A 20678-nucleotide genomic window follows, 5' to 3' on the forward strand; every position below is an offset into this window, starting at 1 on the left:
AATCAGACCCTTGGTCTCCATAGCTACCTCATCACTTGCTGCTGGAGCCCAGGTGCCCTCCTGTTGCTAAAACTTCCTCATCATTCCCCAAGGCACACAGCAGTCGTTCCCATCTCCCTGATGCTGAGGGAATAGCGAAAAGGGCATGGGCTTTGCTTTGGTTACTTCCTGTGTGTTTTCAGGTAAGTCACTCAATGCCTCTGTGCTTCCAGTTGCTTACCTGTAAAAACACTTTACAGGATGTTGTGAGAATGTGAGTGTTTGTACACAAAGTGCTAGCTAGCCACAGGATAGTTTGTATTGTGTGGCTCCCGCTAATACAGTGTGAGTCAATAAACGGTATCCGTCATAGAGTGTCCTTGGTGTTCCCCATTCACGTGCCCTCCATCTCCTTTCTGACTAGCAGACTTCTGCCTCCTTTTACGCTCATCTCCAGATGCACCCGTATCTGCAGCCTTTCCAGCACACCTGACCTGGGGCGGGGGGTAAGGGTAAGAAAAGCAACATTTGTCAATTGCCCACTGGGCGCCAGACCCTGTTGGTGGGGGTGTGGGGCGCAGGGAGAGCACTGACGGTAGCAGCTAATACTTTCTGGGGGCCTCCTTGTACCAGACCCCATCCCAAGCACGTCATGTAAGCCTTGCTGGTAACTCAATTCTGTAGATTATGGTTCCTAAATGGCTTTCTGCTCTATCCAACCAGGATGGTTTGGTCTCCCTGGCCCCGTCTCACCTTTCCCATCCAGTGGCCTACAAGAGGCTGATGGGAAGAGTTTATCAAGGAGTGATGTCCCTGTCATTCAGGCTCATCCTGTTAGAGAACATTTTGAGAAAGGACCCACCTTCATCTGCCCTGCCACCCCAGGTGCAGCCAGGCCCACCTGCTGCACTCAAGTTGGGCCTTGGCTTTTCATAAGGGCATTCCCTTTGCCTGGAACACCTTACCCCCGGCCGGCCTGGAAAACTCAAGCCTCTGACTAACCCTCCTACATTTGAGTCGAGGTCATTGCCCTTTCCCTCCTGTCCTCCAGGTACCTCTTCCACTCACTTACTGACGCTTTCAGAAATGTCTGCATCCTTGATGGACCCTTGCCCTGGGCTGAGAACCCTAAGGCAGGGACTGTATCCTGTTCATCTTTCTATCTCAGTGCCTGGCACAGAGCCTGGCCCACAGCGGGCCTTGGTGTTTGGGGATGAAGGGAGGGAGGAAAAGGATGGGGTGGAATGGGTATCCGGCAGAGGGAATGGTGGTGATGCATTTCCAGCTGGTTCCTCCCAGGACAGGACAGCCACGAGCCTCCATCCAGCTCAGAAGAGGAGGCCGTGGCTCCGTGGAGACTCCAGAGCCTCCCCTGGAAACAGCTCCAAGAGCGCCCCGGCTACCGCAGCCTCCCTCCAGACACCTGGGAGGTGCCAGTCTTTGGGCTCCATCAGCCTTCTTAGGGGAAATTGCTAAATGCGTTTGGTGATTTTTTTTGACATTTTCCTTATTCAGAGCTTGTGATTTCAGATTAATCACATCCACATACATTTAGACTGTCAGCTTGGAAGGGAAAATCTAAATTTTGTTACTGCATGATTTCATCCAAAGGTATTTTACCGAAAGGACGTCTATGATATGGTGCAAATCATGACAAAACATTTTACCGCTGGGACCAAGTTCGTGGTGGGGGGGTTGGGGGATGGACGGAGAACTGTAGGCAGGACCTGGGTGGGCAGAGTTGCGGCAGCTTCAGTCTCCTGAAGAGATCCGTGTGCCACCATCGCTGCTGTCTCCATCTCAGCAAAATGTCACATTTCCGTCTTTGTCCAGGTTTGCCCAGAGCCTTTACTCCCGGGAATGGCAGTTCCACTAACTAACTCCTGTCTTCCCCCCCGGCAGGTACCATGACCAGCAGGACGTAACTAGTAACTTTCTGGGTGCCATGTGGCTCATCTCTATCACATTCCTTTCCATTGGTTATGGGGACATGGTGCCCCACACATACTGTGGGAAAGGTGTCTGTCTTCTCACGGGCATCATGGTGAGTACCTGCCTCGGCCAGTTACCCTTCCCCACCCACCGAATGCTGCTAGGAGCAGCGCCTTTATGGTGGGTGCAGGGGGCCCTCCTCATCCGGGCATGGGGCCAGCTGCTAGTTAACAGGCCAGCGTGTGTGTCCCTGCACGTAGAAAGGCAGATGTGAAATCTGCGTGGCTTCTCACTGTTTCATTTCCTTGTCTAAGATAGGACTATGTCCCAGTTCCTAACAGCTAATGGCCTCTTCATAGCCCCCCAGAAATGGGCCGAGTGAAGCTGGCCGTGGGTCTTACCCTCTGCTCCTACCCACCGGCCCCGGTGAGCATCAGGGCTTGCAGTTCATTGTCCTCTTTCCTGTCGCCTGGGCCCCGCAGACCTTGGTACCACATCTGATAAGAGTATAGCTAGAACTCACTGAGCCGGCCATGAGAGACCCGTGTCCTAGACTGGGTTGGCCACTGGTTCGGTCTTGGTTTGATGACATGACCCTGGGCCAACTCTTGGCCTCTGCATCCAAATGTTGAGGTGCCAGGTTCCGAGTGCCAGTTCCCTCCCAGTGTTGGCACCCGGCTAGCGTGTGACTGCATCCCCATCTCTCCCCAGGTGTCCAGCAGCTGTGCTGCCTCCTTTCAAGGTGTATATTCCTCCCGCCCATCACCCTGCCATCCCCCACCCCTACACACACTCGTGCCCATCACATGGCCACACAGTACGGAGTTTGGGAGAGATGCGGGTAGGGAGTCAGACCAGAGTCTGAGTCCCCGGTGCTCGCTGCAGCGCTGGACCCCTCCTGCTCACCAGCCCCACAGCCGCAGGCCTCTGACCCCATGACCTCACTGCGGACTCCAGGCAGGGCACTTAGCCTGCTGGACCTCAGCATTCTCGAGTACCAAGTGCGGATGGGAGGCCTGCTCTGCCCTCCTCCCTGGCTGGCGAGGGGGATAAACTGCAATGCTTTATGTTAACGCACTCCGCCAGCAGCAAGGAGCTGCGCCGCCTTCAGTGCTGGCGCGTCCTCGGCGTCCCTGCCGCCGCTACTCCGTCACTGGCCGGGGATGAGGGCTCCTCGCCTTGCTGCACTTTCTGGCCAGGACAGGCAGCCCTGGTCTTTGACCTCCTTCCCAGAACCCCAGAGTACAGAGTAAACACACAGGGTCCTCTTTTCAGAAGAGGGAGCTGAGGGTCAGAGAAGGAGCAGGCAGCTAAGCCTGGGTGTCGTGGGGCTGAGGGCGGACAGGAGGCCAGTGACTTGGTCCTAGGGCTCCGCGGTTGGTTACGACAGCCCTCCCCAGGGAGCCCTCTCCGCACCCCCATCATCGAAATCCTTCCAGGACTCCCTCAGATTTCAGTCATCACCCCCACTTCTCCAGGAGGACACCAGACACCCTCCTTCTGAAAGGGAAGTGACTCCTTTCTGCAGTGGGAAGGGGGTTAAGCCCTCGCCAGCCTGGTGGCCTCCTGGGACTGATCTCGGTGACAAAGCAGCTCAGAGCAGCAGAGGCCATAGGGTCAGAGGCCTGGGGCCTTGGGGCTGGTGAGCAGGAGGGGTCCAGCGTTGCCATGTCACGACTGGACACCGTCCTCTCCCGTTTTGACTGAAATCCAGAGCTGGTGCATATTAGCAGGTCCTGGGCAGCAGTTAATGAGAAAAGGCTTAGCCCCGGGATTGGGATAAATCACGGGTAAGTGTAAGGCCTCAGAACAAATACCTCCCATCGGTTAGTAGGAGTCTATCTGGCACAGCTCCAGCTGTCACCAGGAAACCAAGGAATGATTCTTCCTTCCAGAAAGGAATGAAATGCCGCCCGAAGGCCAAAGCTTTCCTGTCTCAGAGCTGCTCCTGGGGTTCAAGCTTTGTGCCTCGGCACCGGCTCTCAGCCAGGCCCGCACAGAGCCGGGCTGCCAATAGGTGGATGGCCCTGCTGGGAACCTCTGTTATTTTTAAATACCAGCCATTCGCCCTCTCAGCACGGAGCTGTGCCCCATCCAAGAAGCGGCCCCATAGCCACCATTTCCCTGGTTCCCTCACTCCTGCATCTCCGGGCTTCTGCTCTGGCACAGTTGGGGGGTGGGTGGGCAGGATCCCTGGGCCCCGCCCTGCCTTCTCCTGGGGTGTGGTCTTCAGCACCCGCTTTTGCTCCTGGGGCTGTAGCAGCTCCTTGGAAAGGAGTGTTTGTTCCTTGTGGAGAGAGGTGTGATCAAAGTGGAAAGAACAAACAAGTGAGGAGGAACCGATACCCACCCCCCATATTAAAAGTACAGCACATGCCTTTTATCTTCTCCTTTTGCACAAACCCTGCTGTGTAAATATATACCTATCTATAACAGGGACAGGGAGCATCCCTGCTCTCACTGTCAGTGTGTTTACCCAAATTAAAATCAGCTGCCTCCCTCTGGGGTCTGACAGTGAGGAACCCTGGTGGCATTTTTACTAACAAATGTGACTTTTCCAGCTGAGTCACTCCTTTCCAGGGTTTCGCATGGCTGAGAATCCCTTCCTCCCCTCTCCCAGCCTCCCGACACTTTGTACATCTCCTGATTATTATTGCAAGTGCCTTTACTAAAGGTAGGGCTTCCTGTTTGGTTACCATGGACACCATGCAGGCCAAGGCAAGGCCTGCTCGGGAAGGGAAAGGAAGAATTTGTGTGTGCGGGCTGTAAATAGTCTTAATCATTGTTTTCTCTTGGCAATCCCAGTAACGGTGTAATTATCAACCATTAAGCAGGGTATATAATTGTCTGAACAACTTGACATTGTTGGCACAGACCTGGTGTGTTTGAGAGATTTCACCCACAAAAGCAGGTATCTCAAAGTGCATCAACTTTCCATAAAGAATTTTATGATGACAGTTACAAGGTAGAGAGAAAGCTGGCAATATTTAGTATCCAGAATGGGCCTTTGAAGGCTTTTTGGTTCTGCAGGCATCTGGAAGACTTTTGGGGCCCCCAAGACTCCTGGGTAGGAATCCCATTTCAATACAGCCAGTTTCTAAAGCTGGACTCACTCTGTGGACCCTTCATGAGTTAGGGACAAATAGACAAAAGCTTCCAGGATATCTGTGGGGGTCACTGAGCTTTTCCCCGAGGCTTCATGAGAGAGGCTTCTTTGAACTGCAAAAGGAAAGGGATGATGAAGTAAAAGGTAGCACAAATTGAGTCATTTGGGGAGGAGGGAAAAAGAGGGCTCAGTAAGACATCTGCTTAATGTCAGTTTTAGAAGACGAGCTTCTCCCTGAAACACCTTGGTTTCAAACCAATTGATGTTATTTTAGTTGTTACATGGTATCTGTTGCAGAAACAGAATCCAACTGTAAATCCTCCAGGCTTCCCTCCTCCATTTGTCACTTTCATTTATGTTTTATTTTATTTTATCTTATGCTTCTTTAGTTAAGTACACCTCATACTTTTCCCCTTGGGATACTTGTTTTTTGAGACTCTAAGGTTTTCCAGCTGGAAAATGTTTCTTGGACACAAGAAGTAGGAGGACCAGAGTGGAGGAGACTGGGTCTCTGGTTTGGGTCCAGATCTATGGATGAGTTAGGCATGTTGACCCCAGGCCAGCCCCTCCTTTCTCTGTTCACTCCTGTGCTTCTGCTCACCATGTACCTTGGCAAGGACGACCTCATTAGAGGTGAACCCTCTCCCCTCCCACAGCCCTCCCGTGGAAATAGTGTTGGACAGACAAGACCCAGGGAATTCAGTTGGTGTCAACAAGGATTCAGGACTTGGCACCTCTGAAGGCAAGAGTCTGAGTCATGGATTTGCTCCACAATCTGACCCCATGGAAGTCATCCCAGCAGCTGCTTACCCTCTTCTGTCCCACTCCGATCTCTCCTCACATGGCCCCGCTGCCCACCAACCATTTCTGAGATTCCACACGAGGACAGCTAGGACAGCAGGAGCTCTCACACACCCAAATCAGCCAAGCCCTTGGCAATCTGTCTCTTAAAACCAACCCGCATCCCTGCCGTATCACACAAGCATTCCCAAACTGCTAACGGGGCCCTGTCAGGCTGATAAACTCATCTAAGTAAAAAGACCCAAAAGGAACATAGGTGATCATTATACCACATGAAAGGTGAATACAGCAGGAGGGAGGGAGAATCCCGTAGTACTTCCTTTATTTCCTCTAAAGAGCCAAAGTTGACCATTAACTTCTGACTCAAGTCTTAGGCTTCTTGTTCTTCCTGCCTTCCACTCAAATTCCCATCAGCCCATCCTTTTTGCCTATTGTCTGCTTCTTCCTTTCCACTTCCCCTGTCTGTCCCATCTGTTGAGGAGGCAGCACAACTTGTTCCCTGTCTCAGTCTCTGCTCCAGCTCTATGTCTCTCTGCATCTCCCCTCTCCCCTTCCCTTCCCTTCCCTCCCCTCCCCTCCCCCCGCTTCTCTCTCTCTCTCTCTCTCTCTCTCTCACACACACACACACACACACACACACACTGAAGAGGATCAGTTTGTATTTCAGCACCCTGAACACCACTTTCTGAAGGTTGCTGACGTCTGACCCCATCTTTACAAGGTTGCCTCTTAATGGGAGTGACCAGATTAGGCTTCATTATTGGCTACTTCCCTAATTCAGCCAGATGATGGATTTTCTAAAAGAAAAGTTGAAAGTATCCACTGCTATCTATTCAAGTTAGAATTAGGGGTTAAGAACCAAGCATCCTTCAGAGAAATATCCACAGGAGAGCCTTGACATCTTTAAGTTGAAAGAAACTGGGAAATGTCATCTAGCCCAGCCTCCTGCCTCCATGCAGAAATGAATCTTAATCATATAAGATAGATGGTTCCTTAGTTAGAACACTCTAGCTTCTCATTAGAACCCTTCTGCATTCAGCAGCCTAGGTTGTGGGCCATAGCAAGAACCATGGAGCAATCCGTCTAGACCCTGGAACTTCGGGACTGTGGATGGTTCATTGTTTTAATGAAACTTCCAAAGTGGCGTGGTGAGCAGGGAGACTCCTTCAGGCTAATTCTGCCCCCAGCTTTCAGGAGTGATTTAAGCAGAGTTTCCCTGGACCCAGGGAAATGAGGAAGCCTGCAGCCTGGGAAGAACCCTCTCCATCTGATGTTCCATTTTTAACACAGTGATATATCCCTCTTTTTGGGCGTTCAGCCCAAAGTTCTTTTGTAGCTCCATACAAAAGAGAGGGATTATATACTCGGTCTGCTTGAGGGGAAATGGAGCACACATCTTGCCTCTAGAACAGCTTCTTTTTAAGCTATTTTTTACTTTTAGAGGCCTGGCTCAATTGATGACACCTACAGCCCAGGCTGTCCAACTGCCCATTACATATCCTTTGAAAACTGGGCACAGAGTCTCCTGCAAGTCACAGATGCCAGGAAAACAGGGCCGTCCCTGAACAAGAAAGGAAAATGAGGTCAGAAAAGGAAAGTTCACACAGGCTCCTTTCTTTTCAGTTTGTTGTGCTAGAAATGGGTGGCTGACCAAGTGTACCGAGAAACATGAGATTGTTTTCATGGGAACCCTTGTAAGAAGCTGGGCGAAAGCGTTGCCAACTTCACCTGTGCCAAAACCTTGCACCGACCAACCTTTGCCAACCTCTGGCAAAGGAAAGAGATTATGAAGGAGAGAGTAGGGGATTGATCTACCATATGCATTCCGCCCAGCTCTGGTACGGATTATAGTACCTTTGAAAACAGTCTTTAAGGTTTCCTATGCATTCTGTTAGACTGGGTGAGCCCCAAATGTTATTGATGGATTCCTTCAATCCTAGGACCTCAATTGCTAAACTGAGCTCTGTGGCAACTGTAATTACTGTTTGACATCTAGAGGATCAGACTGCTGACTTTTCTGAGCTTATTGTCTCTTTCCACGAGTGGAGGTTAGGATGGTGCAGGGCCCCACGTGCAGGAAAAGGGTGATGGTCACCGAGGGGCATGTGCTCTCTTCCAAGAGCCAGGCAAGGGCGGGGCTGTCATCTGCTGCCTGCAGGAGAAGCAGGGCAGGAGCAGTTCTCTCTCGATCCCCTCCCCCCCCCCACCAACCAGGTCAAGATGCACAGCGAAGAGGACTTCAAAGTCCTTTGGAAGAATGTTGGGATGAGCCCATTTCTGCTCATTTCTCAGACAGTCAAGCATGCGCCCAGAGGATTAGGAGAGAGAAAGTGAGTCCTGAGGAACTGGCCTCTTTTACTCACTCTCCCTGGGCTTCCCTGGAATGGACCTTTCAGAGCAGAATAAGAACGCTGCTCTGGAGAATCCTGAGCACCTTCTGCGGGTTCCCTTAAAATCCTGATTTGAGGCAGGTGTGTTGTTATCGTCTTTTAAATCTCTGAAAGATGGTGAATTCGTGAGCCTCCTGGTGAAAGCAAGAAGGAACTGAATTTCTTGTGCTGAGTCATAGGCTAGACCTCCAGTAAAAAGACCCAACTGGGAGCAAGCTCAGCCGCTGAGTACACAGACTCATGCCAACCAGTGTAGCCCTGGGAAGCAGTCTTGGCGGGGTGATGCTTTGCCTCTTCGTTAGATTATTATCAGGAAAACTCTCCACCACCAACAGGTGATCCATCCATACTGCATGGCTTTCTTTCCTCCTGGCTCCCTGCTCTGGAGCTGGCAGTGGGGCTGGGATATGCATGAGGGAGGGGGAGCGTGTGTGGATTTTCTGTCTTCCCTGCACACCCTGGCAGGTGACCAAGTGATTGTTCGGTGTTTTAAATTCCCCCAAGCCTCAGCCCCATCCAGTATCCTGCTCCATGAAGAAGTGGCCAGCTTTAGGAAGGCTCAGTCTCCCAGAGGTCAGCTCTGCAGCTAAGCCAAGAACACTGCAGACCCCTTCATGGGTGCGGGAATCAGGGCCCTGATGGGTTTTGTGGCTTGGCCTTGACCAGCCAGAGTTCAAGTCCCCACTCCACTCCTGGAGACCCCACCGTGGGCCCGGGGCACGTGGAGTCTTCCGCCTGAGCCCTGCCTCTTAATGATGTGCTCTCTCCCCTGGTCCTCTTGCTGTCCCCTCACAGGGTGCGGGCTGTACTGCCCTGGTGGTGGCCGTGGTGGCCCGAAAGCTGGAACTCACCAAAGCAGAGAAGCACGTTCACAACTTCATGATGGACACTCAGCTCACCAAACGGGTAAAACGCCACTGTCCACGTCTTAACGGGGGACTCAAGACCAACATGGGAGCCAGTCAGAAAGTAGCCACAGTGGGTTAGGGCCCCACCTTTCAGTGGAGGGTTGAGGGAGCCCCAGACACATGCAAACAGCCAGCGCAAAACGGGCACAATGTCCCAACGCTGAAGGCTCCTGTCTTCTCTTAAATCACTGTGCATGGTTCAGGCGACCAAATAACTTTCCTGATAATTAAATCTATAGCATACAATGATGTAACCCGCCCCCCTTGCCTAATGGTACCGAGTAAATCACCCAGCATGAGGTGTTTTTGCTTATGCTTAAATATTTTCATGCTTCTCATTAGGAAGGGCAGTAGAAAGTCTTAAAAACGATATTGGGAATGTATCTAAATCCAACCCTTTAAAAAAAATCATTACAGACAATCACTCCGAAATAACATTCATCAAAATATCATCATCCAATTTTCCCCCTTTTGGGTTTTCCAAATAATGTTTCTCCCTCGTAACTTCATGAAAGTGGGTAAGGAGGGTGAAAAACTGAATATAAGCAGGAATGGGAAGATCATTTAGCTGCTAAAAGTCTGACACCCCACTGAATCGTCAGAGAAGAAAAGGCCCATTTAGAAGAGACAGAAACGAGCCTTCCAGGAAAACAGCAGGCCAAATGAGCTAGGCAGAAGCTGTTTATTTAATGACAGCTTTTATGGAAAATCCTTTAGAGCTGCAGGCCGAACGAAGGTCAGTAATATGATTTCCTGCAAAACTCTCCTCTTTCCGAAATGAGAGCAAAGCAAAACCCTGTGCTGGGGTCTTGGTGGCTCTAACAAGTTTCTCATTTAGGATTAAAGTGGGTTAGGAGACCCATGAGCCACGAGATTTTGATTGGGGTTTTTGAAAGCTGGAGAAAATATTCAGTGATGAATGTTGCAGCACAGTAAAAATGTGTTCTAAATAGAGACAAAGGCAGGAAGGGAGAACAAAAAGAGAGGGAGAGTGACAAAGGGTGGGCGTGCTCACTCAGAGGGAGGCGTGGGGGAATGGGAAGTTGCCAGGCCTCTCCAGTTTCTCAGCAGAATTATTTATGGTGTTTGATTGTTTGGTCTTTGATTACATGTACTGGATTCTTTAAAGAGCCTCCACAGATGTTAAAAAGAAGGGGTACAGGCAAATAGTCTTCCGTCGCTGCCATACAGATGGTTGTATACGGTACATCCTGGCACTGAGCTGTCCGTGGTACAAAAGAAAACATGATTTGTATCATCAAGATGGCAGGATTGAGGGCCATACCTGTGGGTAGGCCAGCCGGGTTCCACCCAGAGCCCTGTAACCTAGCTGCTTTCCTTCAGCCCCCTAGTAAGCATGCAGAAGTCATGCTAAGTATTGAGCAAATTACCAAAGTTGCCTCTGTTCTCCTGGAACAATTTGGTGCAGGAGTCAGGGGCAAGGGAGTCTAGCCTCCAAAACCTTCTCAGAAGCTGTTTCTTCGAGCAGAGACGTTAACAGCCTCTCTGTTTATTCTATTTGCTTTTTGAAACCAAGGATGTACTTTGTATATCATGTTATTCCTTTGTCCTCTCCATTTTTCACTCTGTGAATCAGACATTACAGGAAAATAAAGCCGAGGAAAGCCAGCTCCCTCACATGACAGGAAAATAAACAATTTTTCTGCAATATAATTGTACAAGGAGATGAGATTGTGGTTGCTAATTTCAAGCTTTCAAAAATAATTCTCTAAAATCCTCCTCAAGTCCACTTACTTTTTGAAAAGTGGGACTGAAAATCAAATCAACAAATATTTATTGCCCATCTATGAGTACAAGGCATCTTTTTATCGAATAACATCTCACTTTTCTGAGAACACTTAAATCTGTTGAAATGTCCCTTTAATATCTAATATCTTTTCCCAGAGAAACAAACAACACGAAAGGAGTGGCCCTTACAGAGAGAGGATTCTCAAAGCTGGCAAGACTGGAAAGGTTCTTTTACCTAACCTTGATTGAAAGGAAACTGGCTGTGAGCTTGGCCTGCTCTGGCTTCAGCTCCCCTTGACCTGGTCTCAGAGAAGCCCACCTTTCTTCCCCTGGCGATGCCTCATCCGTCCTCTGTTCTCTCCAAGTGGCCCGCTGTGTCCAGCAGGAGTGGCTCATGGGTCAGATAGAATTCACAGTGAATTCACAGTGAATTCTCAGTGAATTCCCAGAGAAAGATCCGACCTTTGGAGGAGCTGATTGGGACATAATTGCAAACCTCTCAAGAGTGGACAATTAATAGATTTAACAGAGAAAAGCCATCTCTTACAATACATGCAACCTTAATTATTCAAACCTCTAAGCAAAAAAAACAAAAAAGAGGAATTGTAATCTATTAATCATAAAAATACTCAGATTGTTCTAGTCTTTATATACTCTGCCTGTCTTGCTGTAAAGGCTTCAGCCCAGACTTTACCACTAGAGTCACACTGTTTTTATTCACTTATTTGCCAGGGGGGCGGGGGCAGGTGCGGCGGTGTTCTGATGGCACAGGGTCGGAACTCAGTTTCTGGTTTTCCTGATTCCCGTGGCTTTTCTTCTCTCACCTGTATAACTTGTCAACCCTGGTGGCAACATCATCTCTGTATTTAATGCAATAAGATCTTCCCACACTGACTTTGCAGTGTTACTGCCATTGTTAATCTAGAATTATAATTTATTGCTAACCTCTGGGCTACTAGATAATATATATGTAAATGACACACAGAGAGACTATGAAAAAGATACTAGATCCCCACCTTTTCTCCCACTCAGTGCTACACATCCCGCTGTCGCTGTTTTAGGTAACGAAACACATCCATCACAGCTGGATGGCACTCCCTGTGTTCTGGGGACACCAAGATGAGTAAGAGATGGTACCTGCCCTCATACTTACTGCCTGTCCTCAAAGAGCACCTCTCCTTTCTAAAGAGCAAGGTAGCTGCCCATGGACACACTTGACTTCAGAGGCACCACGGACAGGAGACGTTCTGTTTGCCACGCCTCCTCTCCACATCAAACCTGCAGACACCTCTGCGGTGTGTGCCACTGGCTGAGGATTTTGTCTCCTTATCCTTGCCACGATGGGTTCCTGCCTCAAATACTTCATCCAAGTACATTTCCCCGTGAAATCAATGAGTAAGACCAAAACCAAACCCATATCTTCCCTACACTAGTGCCTTCTCCTGCCTTCCCTGTTAATGACATCATCGTTCCTCCAGTCTCCAGGCCTGAAAGCTTAGCAGCATCTCTGACTCCTCTCTGCCCTGGTCCCCACAGGGGTCCGAGCAGCTTTGGAGTCTGATTCCACCTGGCCACACCAGCCTCTCCAGGTCCTCTGCCCACCATACTCAAAGCCACCATCTCAGTCTTGTACCATCTCAGTTGCTTGCTACCGTCTCATCTCACCTGGTCCTCCCTGACCCAAGTCATCCTGTACTTTGCTTCCTTGTGACTCTCCTTAGACTCTGAGACTTAGCTCTGAACATATCACCAACCTGCTCAAAAACCTTTAATAACCCCCGGGAACCTATTGATCCACTGATAAAAAAAAGACTTTTCTTTATTTTTTATTTTTTTAAATAGGGGCTAATTTTTTAAAATTTTATTTATTATTTTTTTGGATGCATTGAGTCTTTGTTGCTGAGAGCAGGCTTTCTCTAGTTGCGGCGAGCGGGGACTACTCTTCGTTGCGGTGCGCGGGCTTCTCATTGCGGTGGCTTCTCTTGTAGCGGAGCACGGGCTCTAGGTGCCCGGGCTTCAGTAGTTGTGGCACATGGGCTCAGTAGTTGTGGCTTGCGGGCTCTAGAGCACAGGCTCAGTAGTTGCGGCGCACGGGCTTAGTTGCTCTGCGGCACGTGTGATCTTCCCGGACCAGGGCTCAAACCTGTGTTCCCTGCATTGGCAGGCGGATTCTTGACCATTGCGCCACCAGGGAAGTCCCGAAAACTTTTCTTTAATTATGAGCATGTGTCAAAGTTTTATCACAATCCTGCTAGGGGAAAAAAATGTGTTTTTTTCCAGCAGGCAAATTCGAAGGTTTACTCATAGTAGGGGTCTTTTATAGGAAAAAGACAATGGTAGTCATTGTTGTACAGGGTACAGAAAGCCTGGCTAAAGGACACAGACTCCTGACTGACAGCTGGTAGGGCCCATGAGTGGATTCCCAGAACAGGTCTTCGTCTTTTAAAAATTTATCAGATAATCAATTGAGCAGTTATCACGAATGTTAATTCTCCCCAGAAGGGGATTATAAATTATATCACCCACTAAAGTTCTATCCCAGACAGACTGGGTACAGTTTTTCTTTAACAATAGTCATAGGAACATTGAGCTTTTGAGCTGAAAGTGTTCTTAGGGATGAGCCTCTCAGGCCCAGAGATGGGCAAGTGTGGGCCCCCAGCCATATGCAGTGAGCTGGGTCCCAGCCAGGGCTGCCGTTTGTTCTCAGGCTGGCAGGCAGCTCTCCAGCCATAACCCAATGGGTTTCCCAGAACAGCCAGTTCCTTGGAACTCAGAATGGTGGTTAGGGTCCCAGGTCTGCTGGAAAGAAAAGCCAGTTTACCTCCAAACTAGCTGAGCATCACATTAATAGCATTATGGAACTAGCCGTGGTTCATTACTGCATTGCTATGGGGGAAGACTACAAACTCCAACTTTGAACCACAGAAGTACATCCCTCCGCACTCCCTGTCCTAGTGTCCTGCCAGCCACAGGGGTGGAGCCCCCATTTCTAAGTGTTCGGTGAGGGCTTCTGGGTAAGGCGGGCAAAGAAGCCTGAGAAGGGAGTGTGGAATAGGATGGGGGAGGAAGAAGAGAGGGTATAAGGGGGGAGATGAAAGAGATGGCAGCGTCAGGAAGCCAGCAGGAAGTGTGTGTGGGTGAGGGTGAGGGAAGTGAGGGGTTGGCGGATGGAGAAGAGGGGACGCCCCGGTTATAATGGACACCAGTCAGGTGTCTGAAGACGGGCCTGACCTGAGGGCTCTCAGATTGCGATTTTATCATCCCTTTAGATTTATTCATCTAAATTCAACCCCTGGAACTTCTTGAAGTTGTCGAAGTCACACCCACTTGCCAGGCCTGATCTGCCCTCCTCTCCAACTTCCCTCTCCCTGGGAGGGAGTCCTGGCAGCACGGAGGGCATGCTATTTCTTTCCCGGGGGCCCATCAGTAGGGCTCCTGGAATTTCTCTCCCAGGGCTCCCTGTGGCTGTTGGGAGCATGGGGGGAGGTGAAGAAGGGCGCCCCTCGTCTGCCCCACATGTTCCTCCTGCACCAGCCTCCACGAAGTCTGGAGAGGCAGGTTACCCTGGCAGAGAGGCAGCCAGAGCAAGTCGTCGACATGGATAATACGGCCAAGAGCTCAAGGAACAGACATATGTGTTCTGTTTTATGTTTTCTTTCGCTGGAGGTGGGGGAAGAAGCTGACATTTGTTGGGGGAAGGAACATCAGTAAAACTACTGTGTACTGAGGCGCGGTGCAGCCAGGCTCTGTGCTAAGTGTTTCATTGAATCAACACCACAATCCCATTTCACAGATTGGGAGAACTTGCATCACTCTGTAGCACCCTACTGTGCTGTAGTTTTCTCTGAAGCACTTATTACCTGACGCTATATTACACAGGGCATGCTGTCCCCATAGTATTAGAAGCTCCTTGAGGGCAGAAATGTTATTGGTTTGTGCATCCCAGTATTCTTACTTCCTAAACATTATCTGCCCCATTGTAAGGGCTCAGTAAATGTTTTGGGAAGGAATGAATATGAAAATTGAGTCTCAGAGAGGTTCCGCAACGGTCCAAGGTAGAGATGATCATTCATCCCCTTGTGAGGTTTTTCTGAGGGCTAGTGGAACAATGTAAACAGAAAGTGTTTAGCATAGAGCCTGGCATATAGTAAGCACTCTGTGAATGTTAGCTGTCAGTATTATATGCAAGATCTTAGTTGGATGACTTTCTTGCCCGGGCTCATGAATCTTAGAGCCCTCCCTGAAGGACATAGGTCACTGAGCCAATTCTCTGGCCACTGTCAGAGTGAAAGCATACAATTCTTGGGAGAGAATGAATGGGCCCACGGAAAACAATTAGCTCGTATGCTTATGGGTTTGGGGGACGAAACAGCCAGTCTTCCATGCACAAACGGCCCTCTTCTAACCATCCCTGAGCCCATCGGATCATGGCCAACCTTACCCAGTCCTTCCCAGTTCCCTGACCCACCCACTCCCACCCTCACCCTCAAGCGCATCTTTTAGCCCTGGCGCCCCGCCCACTAGGAGAGCTCAGTGGGTACCCAAGTCCCCATCAGGGAGTGGTGCTTGGGAGCCCTGTGGAAGCTCAGTGAATCCCAGGGGGTGCACACAGCCTCAACTGCCTCCCACCCCGGTGATGCTCAAAACAATCAGCCAGGTGAATTGGAGGGAGAACCTGGTCACAATAGCATTTACTGTCGTCGTGGGAAAGCACAATGCAGTTAAAAGCCTATTTCTTTTTCTCTTGCAGATATTGATCTGCTTAGCTTGGTGCCAGGTTGTTTGCTGGCAATTAATTCAGAGTCAGCACCAAGGATTGCATTTAACATCGCTTTCCTGAATACGCGGGGGCCTCCCGTTCAAACCCATAAAGATGCTGTGACTGCTTTGCTCAGCTACCCAGGCTGTGCTGTGATTTTAGTACCTTATATTTGGGCTAAAGTTAAGTGCAGGACCTGGACTCCCTGTTCTGTCATATTGCTAAGTGAGGGCCATGATGATTAAAAACAAATCTAATGTCCTTTCCAGTTCCTTGATCCTGGAAAACAGGAAATAATTTTGTTTGTGTAGAGATGACATCTAGTCAGTCAGGTCTTTCTTCAGACCACATGAAAACCTTATGCTCTTTTTGGACCTGGCTCTTGTTTTGACTTTGCCATTAGCTAGCTGTGGGATTCTGGCCCTCACATTCTATCTCTGAAGCTGTCATTTCCTCATATTTTCAGTGGGGGTTTGGGCCAGATGATGATAACTAGTATCTTTATGGTACTTTATAGTTTCTATAACACTTAAATCCACATTGACTCAGTTTGCCATTTATCACTTTACGGTCTTGGTCTCTGTCTCAGTTTCTTCATCTGTAAAATGGGGATAATATTAGTACCTTCCTGAGAGGGTTGTTGTGAAGATTAAATGAGTTTACACATATGCAAAGTGGCACCTGGTAGATGTTCGCTCTTAGCCTCAGCACCATGGTTATTGCCTCATTTGGGCCTCATAACAACCCTTAAGGTAAGGATTTATTTTTCCCTTCTTATAGATTGTTAAGCACTTACTCCTAAACTGGCAGAGGAAGGATTCACCTGCAGCCTCTCCAGTTTCAAATGTTTGTTCCACACCAACACAGAGACAGGTGTCAAAGGCTCATCAGCGCTGACATTCCATGGCTCTATCAGTGTTCCAAAGACAAGACCCGTGTAACTGGGGCTCTTCCGATCATCACACATGCTGGGCAGGTTTTTCCCTCCTGTTCTTCTGTGAGGCTTTCCTTGGAGGCTAAGCACCTAGGGAAACTGAGAAAACCACCTGCCAAGTTGCCCTCTCCCCACAGAAGGGCGGCAGGAGTAGGCACTCCACAGAGAGAAAGCCTTCCCTTCTATGCTGCCTCTTTTGCCAGGAGGCTGATGTCCACTCCAGCCCCTGGACAGAACCCCGGTGACCACACCCTCCTCCGCCTCCCCCCTCCTCACCTGGACACTTACCATTTCCAGCTTCTCCTCACCACCACCTGCTTCCTTTCAGGCAAGAAAGTACCAAAGGTGGACAATTAAGTCATTTAAAACCACCTTCACGGTAGATTTTTACTGAACAAAAAGGCAGTATTTATGTCACTTAGACATTTCTGAGAAGACCTAGCTGTTCTTTTAGAAAATCACTTCAGCGCCAATGAAAAATGTAATCCAGCCTTAGTAATAAATTTTTAAAACATACACACAGAAGTTATCAGCCTGCAAAACAATGTTTCCCAGGCCTTCCCACACGTCTCAGTATTTTAACAACGTCCCATCTGTTGATGTCGGTCTGAAGAAGCAGGCCTGTACTCTCCAATTTTATTAAAATCCTTTCTGGCTAGTAACCTGATTTCTACTAGGCTGGCCTACTTACTTCCAGGCCCTGGGCCTGTGGGCCTGTGCCAGTTTGCATGGCTGACAGAAATGGGAACGGTTAATCAAAAATCTGTTTAGCTTGTGCTTAATAAGAAATGTTTCCTCTTGCTCTTGTTACTAATTGCTGAAGATGTCTGTGTTTGGATTAAAACTTTGTCCCCTGCCATCTGGATGCCATTGATATGTCTCAGCTCTGTCGTGAGCCAGGTGATATCAGTGGTTTCCATGTCAACAGATGACAGCGTCATATGTTGAAATGTGTGATTGCAGTGCAGTGAAAGAGCCAGCCTTGGGAAAGAGGCAGCTCTGGTTTCACAACAAAATATCTTCACTGATTTTCAGACACTGCTTGGAAATGATTTCAGTTTTATGCTAATTACATTTACATGTGAAATTACAGTGTAAATGTTTTTTGCCATTTGGGAAAGGAAACAATGGACTTGTTAATACCTAGAGTTCTATTCGGTGGGAGAGACATTTCCTCAAAGAGGCCTTGTAAAATCTCCAGCTGAAGTGAAAGAAGTCAGACAGAGAAAGACAAATACTGTATATCACTTATATGTGGACTCTAAAAAATACAACCAACTAGTGAATATAACCAAAAAGAAGCAGACTCACAGGTAAAGAGAACAAATTAGTGGTTACCAGTGGGGAGCAGGAAGGGACAACATAGGGGTTGGGGGAGTGGGAGAAACAAACCACTGGGTGTAAGATAGGCTCAAGGATGTATAGGACAATACGGGGAATATAGCCAATATTTTGTAATAACTGTAAATGGAAAGTAACCTTTAAAAATGGTATACAAATTTTAAATAATTTTTAAATAAATAAATGAAATCTCTAGCTGATAGGAAATCTGTTTACTCTGTGAATCCAAGAAATGTACCATGTACACTAAATAGAAATCCCACGTAGAGCATGGAACTCTGCATCCAAGGGCAGCAATGGTACATGTTTATCTATTCAAAGTGTGCCCCAGGCCTCCAGGTCTTGGTAATGTAGCCTATCTAAATATAGCATCAGCAGCAACAGTCCATAGGCAGTCCTGAAATAATTAAGAAAGAGACAAGAACCGCCTCTCAGCTTCGGGCTCCAGTCTACTGTGTCCAACACAGGATTAATAAGAGATGAATTTTAATGATCCTTTCTAAGAGTTCATGATTTCATTAAGGAAAAAGATCGTTGCAGAATCATTTCCTTATAAGGTAGACTATATTGACAGACATAAAAAACATGTTATGTGAACCTAGGAAAATTTACCTGATAGCAGCCTGTTTTATTTACTTTTCCTTAGATCAAGAATGCTGCAGCCAATGTCCTTCGGGAAACGTGGCTAATCTATAAACACACAAAGCTGCTAAAGAAGATTGACCACGCCAAAGTCAGGAAACACCAGAGGAAGTTCCTCCAAGCAATCCACCAGTGAGTAGGCCGGGGCAGCTCAGCCACCAGAGGACCAAATTAGAAGTGGTGGGTTCCCCAGAGCTCCATCAGTATCTTCTTGTATACTTAGAGGAGCAGGAGAAATCCATTCTTTTCCACTCAACAACCACTGGGGGCGGTGAACTGGCCGCAGATCAGTCTGTTTATTCACTTATTGCACCTGCCACTGGCAGACATTGGACAGACTGCTATGGAAGGTAAAAATTAGGTAAGAGCCTCAGGGGGCTCTCATAGTCTACACACACACACACACACACACACACACACACACAAACACACGCACACACACCCCACATTACAACTGGAAGCAGAACAAATTGTGGTCAGTGCTTTCTATAAGCTAAGTATTTAAAAAGTATAGTGGATTTTTAAAAGTAGAGGATGAAAACATTTATTCTGACCTGGAGGCTTGGGGAAACCATGAAAGGCCTAGAGTAGGGCACTTAAGGTGGAAGGCACAGCCTAGATAAAGGCATAGAAGCCGGGAAATTATCTGAAGAGTGGTGAGGAAACTATAATGACTGAAGGCAGGCACGTGTGGGGGCAAGAGTTTGCTTTCTTGGGGACCTGCCAAGCCCTTGATTCTGGTCAGTTGTCACCCATGTTCGAGGTCCTGGGCTGGGTTCCAAAACCAGATGAATTGATGTGGGTGTGGAATCTGCCTGCGGGGCTGAGCCCAGCGCTTGAGGAGCATGGCTATTACGACTCTTTCCCGCAGACTGAGGAGCGTCAAGATGGAGCAGAGGAAGCTGAGTGACCAAGCCAACACCCTGGTGGACCTTTCCAAGGTGAGTGGCAAACTCCGAAGACCCCGTAGAGGGTTCTCAGATGCTGGCATTTCAATTTCTCAAGTGTGGCTGTGAAGGCCTGGCCTTGGCCAAACTGGACAGTGCAGGACCAGGAAAGCAAAGACTGCTTCCTCCTTTGTTAAAAAATCATCTGGGTTCGAGTTCTTGACACTTGCAATCTACTAGTGCGTGTTGTTGACTTTTAAAACCTGGCATGCGTTTCTTAAATTCAGTCACTCAGGTCAGTCTTTGCTGGGATTTAATTAGCTGACCTACTACATCTTTTCGGTGTGTTGCTTGATTAGCTGTACACTGAGTTTGCACAGGGTGAAGCACACTGACGAGACCAAATGGTGATAATGGCGATGCTGCTTCCTGGGCCACACCTAGGAGGATCCTTCCGGTTTGCCGTTATAATTGCAAACTCATTTTCTTGCATCCTCCAGTCCTTACAACTCAGCTTTTCTGGCCCCAAATCGGTGGTGGTGGTGGTGAGGGGTGCATTTCTTTATTTCTCATGAAGATGCCAAAAAGGAGAGCCCTCCTTTGAGAGTGCTACTGTCATTCTGCGTTTCTGGCCCTGAACTGCTGTAAATACTGTAAAGGAACTCTCTCCTTTTGCAAATCTCTGGAGTGAAGGAATCGGAGGCTGCACCCCTGGCAGAGCTGAGCGTAGGCGCCAATGAAGAAAGGGCCTCCCCTCCTCAGCCCCTCCTCCTCATTGCCTCTTTTTTTTTTTTTTTTAATTTGTTTTTTATTTTTGGCTGCATTGGGTCTTCGTTGCTGAGCGCAGGCTTTCTCTAGTTGCGGCGAGCGGGGGCTACTCTTCACTGCAGTGCGCGGGCTTCTCATTGCGGTGGCTTCTCTTGTTGCGGAGCACAGGCTCTAGGCGTGCGGGCTTCAGTAGTTGTGGCACACGGGCTCAATAGTTGTGGCTCGCGGGCTGTAGAGCGCAGGCTCAGTAGTTGTGGCGCACGGGCTTTGTTGCTCTGCGGCATGTGGGATCTTCCCAGATCACGGCTCGAACCCGTGTCCCCTGCATTGGCAGGCGGATTCTTAACCACTGCACCATCAGGGAAGCCCCCTCATTGCCTCTTGATAGAAATTTTATATCAAATGTATAGCCCAGGGCCAGGCTGGCAGAACATTCCAGCAGATGTCGATTATCATCATGGAACACATTCCCTGGGTAAGCA

The 20678-nt window shown here is 48.7% G+C and overlaps 1 protein-coding gene and 1 long non-coding RNA gene across 8 annotated transcripts in view; one reads left to right on the plus strand and one right to left on the minus strand.

Moving 5' to 3' along the window:
• The window catches only part of KCNN3 (potassium calcium-activated channel subfamily N member 3), a 192747-nt gene that overhangs the window by 159318 nt on the left and 12751 nt on the right, over window positions 1–20678 (plus strand). For 4 of the 5 annotated variants that reach the window (XM_082435569.1, XM_082435565.1, XM_082435566.1 and 1 more), the window contains exons 4-7: window positions 1882–2023; window positions 9004–9114; window positions 18546–18673; window positions 19413–19482. In XM_082435569.1, the coding sequence (XP_082291695.1) occupies window positions 1882–2023; window positions 9004–9114; window positions 18546–18673; window positions 19413–19482 (451 nt within the window). Of the gene's footprint in view, window positions 1–1881; window positions 2024–9003; window positions 9115–11021; window positions 12572–18545; window positions 18674–19412; window positions 19483–20678 lie in introns of those variants that run through there. The other variant, XM_082435567.1, reaches the window with a different exon arrangement.
• On the minus strand, window positions 12676–18447 carry LOC309648188. Of its 3 annotated transcripts, none has more exons than XR_014256512.1 (3): window positions 16847–18447; window positions 16421–16657; window positions 12676–13113 (listed from the first exon to the last, which is right to left on the minus strand). It is a non-coding gene; the product is annotated as an uncharacterized lncRNA (long non-coding RNA). The 3 variants fall into 3 exon arrangements; XR_014256513.1 differs by having other exon boundaries at window positions 12676–13075; window positions 16847–18446; XR_014256514.1 differs by having other exon boundaries at window positions 12676–13017; window positions 16847–18443.

The sequence above is a fragment of the Balaenoptera physalus genome (assembly GCF_965194825.1).
Source record: "Balaenoptera physalus genome assembly, chromosome: 1".
NCBI lineage: Eukaryota > Metazoa > Chordata > Mammalia > Artiodactyla > Balaenopteridae > Balaenoptera > Balaenoptera physalus.